The sequence below is a fragment of the Amblyomma americanum genome, chromosome 7, assembly GCF_052857255.1.
Source record: "Amblyomma americanum isolate KBUSLIRL-KWMA chromosome 7, ASM5285725v1, whole genome shotgun sequence".
Classification (NCBI taxonomy): Eukaryota; Metazoa; Arthropoda; class Arachnida; order Ixodida; family Ixodidae; genus Amblyomma; species Amblyomma americanum.
In genome coordinates, this window is record NC_135503.1 from 21502809 (window position 1) to 21516214 (window position 13406).

The following is a 13406-nucleotide window of genomic DNA, read 5'->3' on the forward strand; positions in this document are numbered from 1 at the left end:
GTAGCGAAAGCTACATTGGCCACGAACTCGCAATTTTGCCGTGCTCGCATTCCAACCGTGGTCGCACCGCACCACGTGACCAACCACGTGAGCAACCACGTGACTTGTCACGTGACCAACCGCGTGACGAACCACGTGACGACAACTAGCCCGACAACCAAACTAACCTGGACTTGCAATCAATATTAACCAAGGCTAACGAAGCTATGTCTCAGCTTTCGCTACGTATATCCCGGCATAGCCGAGCTAAGCCACTGCAAATTTTTTCCCGCTATTTAGACTGAAATTTAAGTCAAGATCGAACTGAACGCTTACTCTGCTTATTTTTCCTCTCTCTCTTTCTTTCTGACAGGGAAGTGGACATACTTGTTTTCGAGACTCACTTCTACCACAGTCGCGGGTACTGCCAGAAAGTAGCACCTTCCAGTTACGAAGCGCCAAGAAAAGCATTCACAGTCTCTATGGTTGGTAACTTTTTCCTTCACAGTAAGAGAAACGGGAGAACCTAAGAAAAGTTAAAATACTCCGCACGACTGGAAGACCACAACACGCCCGCAGAACTGAAGAGCAGTGCTGAGTTTGCAAGGAGAAATCAAAGCATGGGACGACGAAACGCGTAGTTTCCTGAGGTCAGGACACTGGATAGAAGTAGCTCTTTAGGGAAATCTCCCAAGGTGAAATAAATTTGAAAAATTTACAAATTTACGTATAATTGTAAAAAATTACAAACTGACGCAAAATTTACAAATCCCTCTACCTTAGGGCATTTCCCTATACATACGACCAGCACTGTGTCCGCTACGAGTTATTGATCAATTCGCTCTTGCCCTATCATGCGCTAGCCATCCCGGTTAGCTCAGTTGATAGAGCGACTTCTCCGGCGAAGCGGTGGTCCCGGGTTCGAACCCAGGATCAGGACAAATTTTGCTTTAACTACGAAGTTGCTGTGGAAGCTGGGTAGCTTTCCTTTGTATCCTAATGGCTGCGCTTGGGTGGATGCCAATGAGTAATCTGCTCTCTTATTAATAAACGTAGCTGTAACAGACAAACCTACTTCAAATGGTCTCAGTGGCAATATAATTCGCCAACAGTAAAATACAAAAGATTGTTCGCTTTCTGTCTGCCAAGTTAATGAGACAACCTTAGTTCGTGACGTTTAGCTCTGTTTACACTGTTCTTGCAGAGGACGGCTTTGTCGTGGATGGAAGCGCTCAACCAAAATCAAAGCATCTGTCTCTCCGTCAACCTGGCCGTGCTACAGTTCACATCTGCAGGCGACCGACCGACATGCGAGCGAAGGGGTGACGTGAGCTACAGCGAGGTAAATTCCGGCAAAAATTATGAGAACAATAGCCTTGCTCGGGCACAATCTGCTCATCTGAGCCAGGTACTGGCAGAATAGAAAGTGATGCAGAAAAGGAAAGGCTCTTAATTGCAGTTCACGATAACTACAGTTGAAATTATTTTTCTTAACTCGCGCAGTGATGGTATTAGCAGGCGTGGTGCGTGAATGCTAGTTTATAAATGTCATACGTGCACGAATAAAACATAGCTACCGTCCCTTCAATTTCTTCTCTCTTTTTTTGCCCAAAACTTTTGTGCGTTAAAAAAATTGAATCTTGACGAAAACCAACTACCGCAGCTCTCCGCATTGTTACCTTAATGTTCATTTTTCTTTTAATCGCAAATCAATGAACATAACGCCAAATTGCGCTGCTATTTACAGACTTGCGACAGCAGGGATTGGAAGATCATGCTGTCGAACTTGTCGGACTCCATGGTACGACGAAAAGAAACCATTTGGCAGTCATACGAGGAGCCAAAACTTCTGAAGGAAAAGGTATGACTTATTTAAGCTCTGTGTATGCCCAATGTCCCCTTATTCTGAAAAGTTGACTTATTCGCATTTTCTGGAAAGGTTTGAGTAGTCACATGTATTATGTGACGCTGCACGTTGCTAGTCGTGACCTGTGGTGTTCAAATGAAATTCGCACCAGTAGAGACTAGCAGTCTCAAGAGCGTTTTCAGGCTTAATTACATACGGTTCAGATTGATGTAATTAGTTCTTAAGTGAATGCCGCCAAAAAAAGTAAAGATATTTTTGGGACCAGTATGAGCATCAGTATACCCGTGAACCAGTGGACGAAAAAGTGATTAAGATCAGCGCATTCAAATTTACCAGAAGTGAAGTGCCCCTTGACTCCAATGTCATGCACATATGCGCTAGTATATTAGAACATTCTCGCCAGTCTCATAATTTCCCCTCTGCATGAAATTAAGCTGTGAACAGCGCAGTCAGCTATGGAAAGAAAAATGATAGATGCAACGTTAGGAGACAGGAACAGAGCAGGTTGGGTTAGGAAACAAATGCGGGTTAATGGTATCCTAGTTGAAATCAAAAAGAAGAAATCGGCTGGGGCAGGGCACGTAATACGAATGAACGATGACCGATGGGCCATTAGGATAAAGAAATTGATTCCATCGGAAGGTAAGAGTAGCAAGCAGTGGCAGAAAGAGACAGGTGGGCGCATAACATTAAGAAGTTTTGGGGATAAGGTAACCCCAGCTGGCATAGGACAGCGTTATTTGGAGTGATATTGCAGAGGCCTCTGTCCCGCAGCGGGCGTAGTGATGATTATCATGGTGATGCTCTCTGTCGCGATCCGGTAATGCTTTGCTGTAACCTATAAGTGAATGGGCATTTCTATTTGAGAATGAATTCCACGAAAACTAAATTTAACAGGGTTCAGAAAGTTTTGATTTTTTTTTTGTGGTCGCGGTCCCACGTTTTTGGGAATAACGTCTGGTAGGCTTTCAGCTGTTCTATTATGTGCCCAAAAACATTTTTCGCACACTGTGGTAATTCTTACAGAGTCAGTTTGGTGCTCACGCATACGAGCAAAGTCCTGGGATGGAATACAACTGCGTTTATAAATTGCATTTCCTAGAGATTGAAATGTGCGAGAACATATGCGACACTCAGTTCAATAAGCATGAACTCTTGGCTTGTGCTGCTTGGGATAGCTCTTCAATCACAGTCACGTGGATGCCTTTCCTGTCTGACACCAACAGGTTTCCAAGGTGATATCACGCCAACCAGCAGCATGTATGGCTGCGTTCAACATTGACTATGACGACTACAAGCCGGCCTGCGGAAATGCTAGTTTTCCTCGGCTTGCTGCGATCGAAGACGGTAATAATTCATTTCTCCCTCCCAGCGTATAGCGGCAATGACTCTAGCTCAGGCGTGTGAAAACTTCGGCCATAAGTAGCCATTAGTTTTTTTCGTGCTGGCATCATCACTGTGTCTCCTTCTAGGCGCCGTTCGCTGCGGGGAAGGCTCAATGCCATCGCTGTTTTTTTTTTCGGTGGTTACGTCACCATTTCAAAATCTAACACAGACGAGCTTCACATGCTTTGCCTGAGAGTTTCACACATTCGATCCCTTTAATCTAATCGAATTCTAGAGCCTCTTCAGCTGCCCTTCGGCATGCGCTTGCATCGCACATCATGCAAGCGTTTTTGCATTTCGCCTCAATCGAAACGCGCTCTGGATTCGATCCCGAGACCTCGATCTCAGCAGCCGAACGCGTTCAGTCCTGGTTCACTGCGGTGGATAAACAGCTATTAATTCTTTATTGCTTTATCATTAGGAGGGAAATGAAGGCGAAGATGTCCCGCGTCAGCGTATCTGTGAAGCCTTCACCGGCCAACCGTAGCAACTAATGCTTACGGGGATTTCCCTCTCTACAGCTTCCACTTGCCGCGGTTGGCAGGTGAGAGTTGGAGGGAGGGAAGTCCCCTCTCCACTTGTACAGGAGAGGGGAAAGAAGCCGCAGTATGAATGACTAGGCAAAAATTAACAAGAGAAGAGATTACGAATAGAAATGGAATAAAAATAGAATAACAATTAGAATGCAAATACAATGGTGAGTGAAAGACAATAAAATCAGGATTGTAATATAGTCAGAACTGTAATATATTCTCAAGTGAAAGAAAAGTGCTGTCGTATTTTCTCCGCATGAATCCGATTTGTCGCCCCTAATTCCTTTTCTTTTATACTAATGTCATCTTTCAGCATACAACCAGGCGGATGGGAACGCCAGTGACGTGCGAGTCCTGCGGAACAGCCTCCACGAGGGTTAGTGAAATTTATGTCAATGGAAATATTTAGCTAACATGTATATGTGCTTTTTCTTTCAATCCCAACGCAGAAAACGCCATACAAGACATATTCCGCATGACAGGTAAACAATCTTCACAGTATCGTTTCATAGCTTCAGTTACTCGCTGGTCTTGAAATGATTTACTGCGCGAGCACTGAATGTTCCATTCCGCCACTTAGCCCTTGTCTGCGCAGTATCTCTGCCCAGCAGGTTGTGGGCGACCTTATCTAGGTGGGCCTCCTGCCCCCTAGGTGGCCCTCTGTGTGGCAGGTTGCCTATATAAATCACGTGACCTTGTGACGTCATCACAGAATGCCCAGCGGATTGTCAGCAAACTGCCCACCATGTGGAGGATCAATCAATGATTGGTCGCAAGAGGTTGCTCGAGAAGAGCAACCTGAGTCTCATAAGCCTCACCGGTGGAAGCACCTTTTAACGCAAAGCGTTGGCGCATCGTTTAACCGCTGAACCACTGCGCCAGGAATGATATGAGGACTCCTAGCGCTCTATGAGCGTAAAGTAGAGAATTACCAATTCCGCATATATCGGGGTCTATGTCTGATTTCGCTGATATTTGTCTGAAGCCTGCTTGACCTTGGAAACCGAGCCTCGAAACGAAACCGAAGTGAAAACCCAAGTGCTAAAATACCCAATTCGAATTTGGCCTGACCAAGTTAAATCGCCCGCGATTTTTCTATTCAGGCTTCCTGAACTACAGAAGGCGCCGACCATTAGGTAATGTATTATCGCATTCATTCCTTTATTGTGATAGTTAAATTTAGCTATGTATATTGTAAAACATGCGCACAGCTTCATGGCGAAAAACAGCGAGCATCACAACTCAACACACACATAGGGACCAAAGAAGTAACACACAAGCGCAAACAGAAGAAAACTTAATTTCGCCTCTCACAAAACTTATGCAGAAAAAATAAAAGTAGGGCGCATGAGCACTGCACAAGAAACCAAGAGACTAAAATCAGAAATAGACAAAAAATAATGTCAAGAATTTCCCTTCCTTATCGTGCAGTGATATTGGCGGCTGACTGATGCGCACATTTTCTCTATGAACTCCTCTGTGTGCACCTGGTTTTGTAGTGCGCAGTTTTTCTCACGGGTCGATAGCCCAATCACCTTTCTAGCAACTTTTCTACTGTACGTAGCTTAAGTTTACAGCGTGAACGACGGCGTATTCGCAGTATCTGACGCAGCTTGCGCAACGCTCTTAGCTCAGCGAGTCTACTTCTCTGAAGGGACGCAAGTCCGTGTGAAATTGCGTTCTTCTAAAATTAATTGCGTGCGCTGAGCCTGAACGACCGATGTGTCAACACCATGCAGGGCGCGCAGTGAGAGCTTGACCAACATTCCTGTGGCCATCTTCTCGGATGATTCAGCTGCCCGACTAACAATCACTGCCCCGGGGCACTGACGCTTCTGTTTCGCTTCCTCCTCGTCTGTCACCAGGCACTTAGAGGTCGTGGAGAGTTCTAGATCAACTATGCTTGAGCTCGCTGTCTTCTCTTTGAAGATCTTGCTCTCTTCTCCGCTCCTTCTCACCCACCATCCATGCCTACTCCTCCTCTCCGTTGCCATACGACAACAGGCAGTCGCTTGTAATAAAGGAAATATGTGAGTTGGCTGGTCTATTCGCTGTATGAGTTAGGGCGGCAGGAACATACATGACGTGAGACTAGTACCGCAAACCGGGCGTTGCATCGTGCAAATCATCAAGCAAGGCATGTTCTAAAGCGGACTTTGCTGTGATTGGATTACTGAGTGGCTACTGTTAGGATCTCCCCTACTTTCTACGCAGGTGCCAAACAAATCTTCGGGAATGCTGAACCTGAAGCGCATGGCAACAATACGAACTCGAATGTCACCCACCGGCCGTTCGTCTGCTTCTTGAGCTCCTCTTGGTCACAGCTTCACGCGTTGCCGCGTCGCCACTGCACCCACTACGTGTTCGACCCTGACGGTGCAGACGCCCCACGGACATTGCCAGGTGAGTCCTCTCCTTTCATTCCCCAATAACCATCTCTTGTCTTAACAGGTATTATCTCAAAATATTATTTTCAGCCCACGTTGTCATTCTCGTAAAACTACTGAAACGACAGCTCAATAAACTTGAGGCTCATTTTTCTTTGTCACGCTTAACTGCCTCAAGCACATCAAGGGCCTTCTCTCATCCTTCATCCCGGTCACTCGATTAGGGTTAAAAGATGGGGCTAACGATATATTGACACCGTGGCGTAAAAGGCTTATCAGACAAAGCTTCGTATAAGCACCTGATACACTATTCGCTGAAACACCACCTGTTGATATGCTTCAGTCACGACATTAACGCAGCCATGGTTATTCCTGTACAGAGGGTTCGCACTGAGCTTGCCGTGTTTCTTTTCTCTTGCAGCACTGAACGTGTCAGACATTAAGGAGTACGTTGGTGCTGGTAGAAAGTTTCTCATGCGTGTTCATCCTTCGTTCGACGGCAATGAAGAAACCTTCATAGGAATAGCGAAACGCCTCACTTTTCTCGGCCTTGACGGTGTGGCGATTGCTGAGCAGAAATACCTCTCGACAGAGTTCTCTAGTCTAGCGGTCTTCGTCAGGGTGAGTGGATTTCCGTCGCTTTGCTGCTTTCCAGAAAAATACAGCCTTCAAATTTTTCTTCCTCATTTCCAGCTTCTGAAGAGAAAACTTCCGTCCCACAGCTCAGTTCTCCTGGGAGTGGAAATTCAAGATTACGACGAAGATCCAGCTGTCATCGTGCAGCGACTGGGAATGCTCTTCTCGTAAGAATCAACGTTTTGAGACTGAGTTATTCTGGAAGCTAGTTGAAGAAATTATGACAGCAAAGTTCTTTCCATTCGCCTCAGTGACCGCAGAGAATGATTCGCGACGGTTATCTTCCGTCCTGTTGGGCGTAGAGATACCGGCAAGTTACTCCTTGCTCCAATTAGCGTAGAACCTGTGGCAGCTTTTTTATCAAGCACATAAAGCTATTGCTGCGCAGTGTGAAAAAAAAATCGAGATTTGTACGTATTTGTTCCCGTTAAGCAAGCGGGAAGCCCAGTCCGCTTAATAGCAGAATTTCCGCATGTTCCCGCGACTTTTATAAAATCATAAGTCAATTTGTAACTTGGTGCGGCGCAGTGCGCAACAGTGCTAATAAAGCTACCGGAATCTAAACGAACTTCTAATTCAAGTCTAGGTCGTCCTAGTTTTGCAAAACTGCCATTTTCGTGCAGTGCTAGGTTCTTCGTTCTCCACAGATAAGTTTTGAACTACCATGTCCGTCGCATATATGTTTTCTTGCTTTCTCTAGGCTCTCAGAAATCGTCATACTCCAGACCCACTTCATGCGATCCTGGGCTTTCTGCAAAACTGCCTACCCTTCAGTCTACTTGGACATAGGTGACGGTTGCAGTCAGACTGTACCTATGGTGAGTGTCAAGCACATGAGATCCTAGGCTCTGCGTTTATTCATCTCAACACGAAGCCTCACTTACTTTTATTTTAGAATGTGACTTAATCTTTCACGTATGTAATCCAATATTCGTACGCTGTAGAGCCTGAGCTAGAAAAGGGCCTTTCATATCGCAATCACCAAAGCGTTCGTGATGGCGCTGCTGTCGCGACGTAAAGCGCCCGGAGTTCCTTGTGATAAGAATACGAAAAGCGCAACTGGCACGCCGATATACCGCGTGTGGCAAATACTCCGCCCAAATTAAGATCAGGAGACAGCACACGCGTAGGCGCTATTGAAAGAGGACGGTATAATTGAAGAGCGAAAGAGAAACGAATCCTCATATTTCTCCGATAATGTGGCTGCATCTGGGGAAAATCGTTTTGAGCACACCAGCACTGCCTGTGTTATCGGTACGCGCGTCATGCTACAGGAATCAGCTGCTTATTTTCCGAAAATTCCTGAGCTTACCGAACGACACCATCGTGGGCTCTTAAAGCGCCCCGTTACCTGTGGCTTCTTTGCACGCAAAGTCATACTGCGACAGAGCACACTTTACAGGCTGCATAGTGGCCGAGCGTTACGAAATCTTTTATTTGCGAAGGACTGTCGGAGTGATCGTCACTATAATCTGCAATTTACGTGACTAAAAAAATAATGATCATATTAAGCGTGCTAGATGAGGCTCAATGTAATGTCCTTCAAACAAGTCTCGCTTCCCAACAGTGCAGTATGATATAAGGCCATTTTCGTTTTGTCCATTAAACATAGTATGAGCGCAAAATTTTATTTGTGTGAACCAGCTTGAATACTGGTACACGGACGAAGGAGGACAAACAGGACATATCGCTGGTCCTGTTTGTCTTTCTACGTCCGTGTCCCAATGTTCGAGCTTTGCCACTCAAACGGAATCGCGCCAACTATCCGGGAAACATGCCATTCTTCGAAATTTTAGGCTGCCATCCATTGGTAGAAATCATTTCTCCAACTTTAGACCTTTTTTTTATTTCATTTCGCGCACTTGCCACTGTGAGCTTAATCTAACAGATTCACCGCATGGTTCAAGTTTTGCAACAACAAACTGCCGCATCTGACGGCAGCTTTTTTTTTTTGTCTATTTCGAACACCTGACTGGCACTAAAAATCTGCACCCGGCAGTTGTTCATACCCACAGCGTTTAAACTAAGCTCTCTGATATTATAACTTAGCTTTCGGGCTTCTGAGAACAATACCCCCAGTAGCGGTTGCTATAGCTAAAAAGATATTTTTACCCGTTGTTGTCGGCACTCCATGTTATATTCTCTGTTTCTGTGCGCCGTTTTTTAATGCAATTTTGTTTCGCAAATTCTCTCGTAATAAATAAGAATGTGAGATTTTGTGAAGCTGCAGTTGCAGCAAGAACTATATTGCTGTTCCTACACTATAAGCTTCGCACAACGTGCAACTAATAAAGCACTTACATACGTCTGCATTGCCTGAATCACGGATGTCGCTAATAATGTAAGGACCTAAAACAGCACGCACAGTAAACCTAAATAGCAAACGCACAGTTATCTTCAACGTTTATGAGCCGCCGCGGTGGATCAGGGGTTATGGCACTCGGCTGCTGGCCCGAAAGACGAGGGTTCGATCCCGGCCGCGGCGGTCGAATTTCAATGGAGGCAAAATTCTAGAGGCCCGTGTACTGTGCGATGTCAGTGCACGTTAAAGAAACCCAGGTGGTAGAAATCTCCGGAGCCTTCCACTGTGGCGTCACTCACAACCTAAGTTGCTGTGGGACGTTAAAAACCCATAAGCCATAAACAAACGTTTATGCGTGGATACTACCTTTGATGCCAAATCTAAGGCGAAAATAAACTGAGCTTTACCGTTATTTTTGTATGTAGCACCGTGGCATAAATTGAAAGTTCTCTGCGTGCTAGGCAGCAAAGTTTAATTCCTTATTTCGCATAAGAGATTCAGGATTTGAATTATTAATAGACAGAGCTTTCTCGGGCAGCAGCGGATGGTGATGTGCAAGTAATCACCACGTTTCTAGGAACAACAAGCAGCCATATCCTGTTTTTTTTTAGCATCCAGCAGAAACTTGCATTAGTAGATGTTACATACAGCAATATATTTTGCTACATCACGATGGTGCTACTGAACAAAATTACCATTGCGTCTCAACTTGTTTATAAATTTCTACCGTACTGAAGACCTATACGGGAATGTGCGAAAACACTTCGCCCTTAAACCAATCAGAATAAAAAAGCATTTGCCTTCACCAGAGCGCATTGTTTCTCCTTGTCCCTGTTATGATAGCCTGAAGTTACCCGCAAACGTATTTCCTCGCTGTGTCTCCAGAAAACTGCACTTGGTTGGGCTCTGGCAACGACCGAGCGAGGAGCCGCCTGCCTCTCGGTGACCATGGCGACGCAAGCCTTCCGAGTGCCAGGACCGAGGCCCGTTGGAACCGCCTGCCTCACCTCTGCCGAGAAGCGTCCGGTGGGAGACATTTTCTTTCTCAGAGAACCCTAACATTTCCGCATTGTCTAGCGACAAGTCTGGCAAGGCACGCCTATTGTTTTTTTTTAATTCGTATAGTTCGTACGCCTAGCATGGTGTGCTTATTCCTTGCTCATGAATTTCAAGAATGAGCACCTGCAATATTTTTCGCTATTGATTGCGAAGCTTCCACTAAAGCTCTCAAATCTGGCTGTGTCATTCCTACATTCGCGAGGCATGTGGTCTAATTTTGTACGTCTAGTGGCGCCCAGGTAAGCTGCGATGCCATGTTCTATGCGTGAACTTTCTCCACGCTTTTCTTCTCGTTATCTTTCTTTCTGTCCATTATGGAAAATCACGTTAAACTCAGAATCTCTGCGTGCGCCACAAAAAAAAATGAAATATGAGAATTGATACAATATCAAGAAAGTTAATTTACGTTAGTTATTGAAGCGACGTGGTAATGCGTTCCCATTCGTTCTAAAAATCCGCTACGAAAGTGCCGGCCATTTTAACTTAAGCAGGGGGCGGCATAAAGCTTGCTGAACGAATGAAATTACGAAGTTTGCAGTGATACGGTGGGCGCAGCTGGCAAAGGACAGGGTTAATTGGAGAGACATAGGAGAGGCCTTTGCGCTGCAGTGGGCGTAGTCAGGCTGATGATGATGGTGGTGGTGATGATGATAATAATGATGACGACGTTCTGCTTTGCAGCATAATATCACGCCTAAAGAAATTACATTTTGTTAAGGTAGATTGGATGATGCTTGCGGCAAAATTGAACAGCTTAGTGTGATGTACCCCTACCTGCTCTAAATACTCACCGCCCTTCCTTATCTAAGTACGTGTTAACAATTTTGAGGATATTAGTTATTTGCACTTGGTCGGTTCTTCTCTGCATCCTACAATCTCAAAAATCATGAGGCGCACGCTCTTCAAACCAGCCTCTCACTTGCATTCCTTCAACGTAGAAACTTCTGCCGCGGTGTGAAACTCAAAACCCTGTCTAAAACAGAACGGTATAGTTTTGTGTGAATCCGCTTTCACGAACCACGCTATATGCGTTAAAATTTCAAGAAAACATCGGCAGGAGCTCTCAGCAGTTGCTGCTAGCCGTCATGAGGTGCATTAAAAAGGACGAGCGCATTCTGTTCTAGAGTTTCACCTAGTGTACCCCTGTGCGGGACGCGCCCGCTAAGTAAATGTGTTTTCCAGGTCTGCGGTAAAGGTGGCTCGGAGACGCAAGACGATCGCTACGGCGCTGCGTACCGTTACGTCGACGAGGAGTGGCTGTCTTATGAGACCGAGCACCTGCTGTCCATGAAGGTAGTTCCGCGCTAATCTAACTACACACATCTCAATTCTCTTGTCGCTTCTTCCAAATGAATTCGAAGATACTTTACAACTTGTGGCCCTTTGGCAGAAGTTATAGATTTCAAGGTTACAGTTGTTTCATAGCGGCATTACCCCAGCCTGTTTTTCTGCCGGATACGGTGAAAATAAGGAATACTGGCGTACTTTGAGAAATTACTGGAGCAGAGTGGTCGACATTAAAAACCAAGTAACCACGTTAACTTCACCACAGAAATAGACCACCGACTATGGCCGGTTCACCTGTATCGCAAGTCAGAAGAGCGGCGACCAGGAAGTCATGCTCAAAAAACAAAAAAAAACAGTACAGTGTAGTGCAATTTGCTTGCCGACTATCGGGACCATATATGAACTCACACAATGGGTTAGTCCTTGCAACTTCTGGCCTTTTAATAGTGCCCCCAAAACGGGGCTATAATCCTCAAAGACCAGTAGACTGCAACATTTGCGACAAGTGGATAGGACTCATCATTTAAGTTGTCACGTTCGCTACGATGCAGGCTGGCTTTACAAGAAACATTGTAAGGTATGTGGAATGTTCCGCTCTTTCAGATGCGGGCTGCGAGAAGGTCGCACCCATCGTTCTGCGTCGCAGTGTTCAATGCCGACTACGACGCTCCGGACGTCAGCTGCTCCAAGAAGCGGGCACCTCCACCGTTCAGCCGCTTGGACGCTATCGCCGACGGAGCAGGTGCGCTACTCGAAGTCTTTCACTCGGGCGAACTGCTCGACAACCTCACATATGTGACTATAACACGCAATAGTTAACAGCCGGAAATACTGCGCCCTTCATATGGTCGTGGGCCGGCTTCATCAGCATGCATGCACACTGTATGCGAACTTTCAACTGTTCTTCAACAAGCATTGCGAAGATCACCACAAGCTTTGCTTACACTGGACGATTTTTCGTTAAATGAAAGGGGAAAAAAGACGGATGAATTTGAAATTACCTCCGCTCCCGATAGAACCAAAACATGTCGTTCCTCGTACCTTTCAAAAACAAATGTACAATTGAACCTCGTTATAACGCAGTTGAAGGGGCCGGCCGATTAATATGTGTAATGGTAGTTTCGTTATTGCCCTTGTTGACCAAGCTTCCAAGGCGAATCGTCATTCCATCGTTATATCCATTATTTCGTTATAAACCGCTTCGTTATAACGAGGATAGACCGTATATAACTCTTTTTGGCTGTTCAAAGGCAGTTATTAGGGAGACACTGCTGTGTTAAGGAGTCCGGTTCATTTATGCAGGCTACAAGAAGGCGAAAGAAGATGAAAGGAAAGGTAAGCGCCTTCGTGGAAGACGCCGGCTGAGACAGAACTTGACACTCTTGATGCTTACAGCTCCAGATAACAAGTACATCGACGTCGACGATGGCAGTAAGTAGGCATGCAGCGGATGTAGAATTGGGCAGTGGCTGCATGATCCGGCCTTAGCTTTCAGAAATGAGTGATGGCATTAAAATCTGCTAGCACATGTGGGCATTTGAGGAATTTTTAGGTAAAATTTATTGCAAAACCCGGCCAAGGACAGTGCACAAATGTGGTTCATAAACGATAGATTGAAATTAAGAAAGGAAATTGCTTCAGCAGTGTTCTTTTAGCCCAAACTTTAATCGTGATTGTCACAGAAGAGCTGCAGAACAGTGCGGAACAGAATTAATTTGTGTGTATAGCGTAGTGTAACGTTTACCGCGTACACGTCTCAACTTCACTTCAAGCTTTGGGTCTTACGGTTGGCCGACAGGGCCGACCGGCGACGCTTGCCTGTTCATAACACGCTAAATGTTGCCTAGCTCTAAAAACGTTGGCTACGCCTGTTCATCCTGAAATTCAGAGTAGCGTTATTTGTTGCGATACATATGTTTTCGGTTTGATTTGGTGTCGCACTTCGCACTGTCTGAACTGTTTGCAGCGAA

The 13406-nt window shown here is 45.5% G+C and overlaps 1 protein-coding gene across 1 annotated transcript in view; it reads left to right on the plus strand.

Moving 5' to 3' along the window:
• Positions 1-13406, plus strand: part of LOC144097609 (uncharacterized) — a 46270-nt gene that overhangs the window by 28012 nt on the left and 4852 nt on the right. The window contains exons 26-40 of the mRNA XM_077630270.1: positions 353-464; positions 1184-1321; positions 1727-1840; positions 3073-3193; positions 4079-4141; positions 4215-4247; positions 4869-4901; positions 5980-6168; positions 6574-6773; positions 6846-6955; positions 7489-7606; positions 9976-10116; positions 11332-11442; positions 12040-12178; positions 12739-12771. Coding sequence (XP_077486396.1) covers positions 353-464; positions 1184-1321; positions 1727-1840; positions 3073-3193; positions 4079-4141; positions 4215-4247; positions 4869-4901; positions 5980-6168; positions 6574-6773; positions 6846-6955; positions 7489-7606; positions 9976-10116; positions 11332-11442; positions 12040-12178; positions 12739-12771 — 1655 coding nt within the window. The remainder of the gene's footprint in view (positions 1-352; positions 465-1183; positions 1322-1726; positions 1841-3072; positions 3194-4078; positions 4142-4214; positions 4248-4868; positions 4902-5979; positions 6169-6573; positions 6774-6845; positions 6956-7488; positions 7607-9975; positions 10117-11331; positions 11443-12039; positions 12179-12738; positions 12772-13406) is intronic.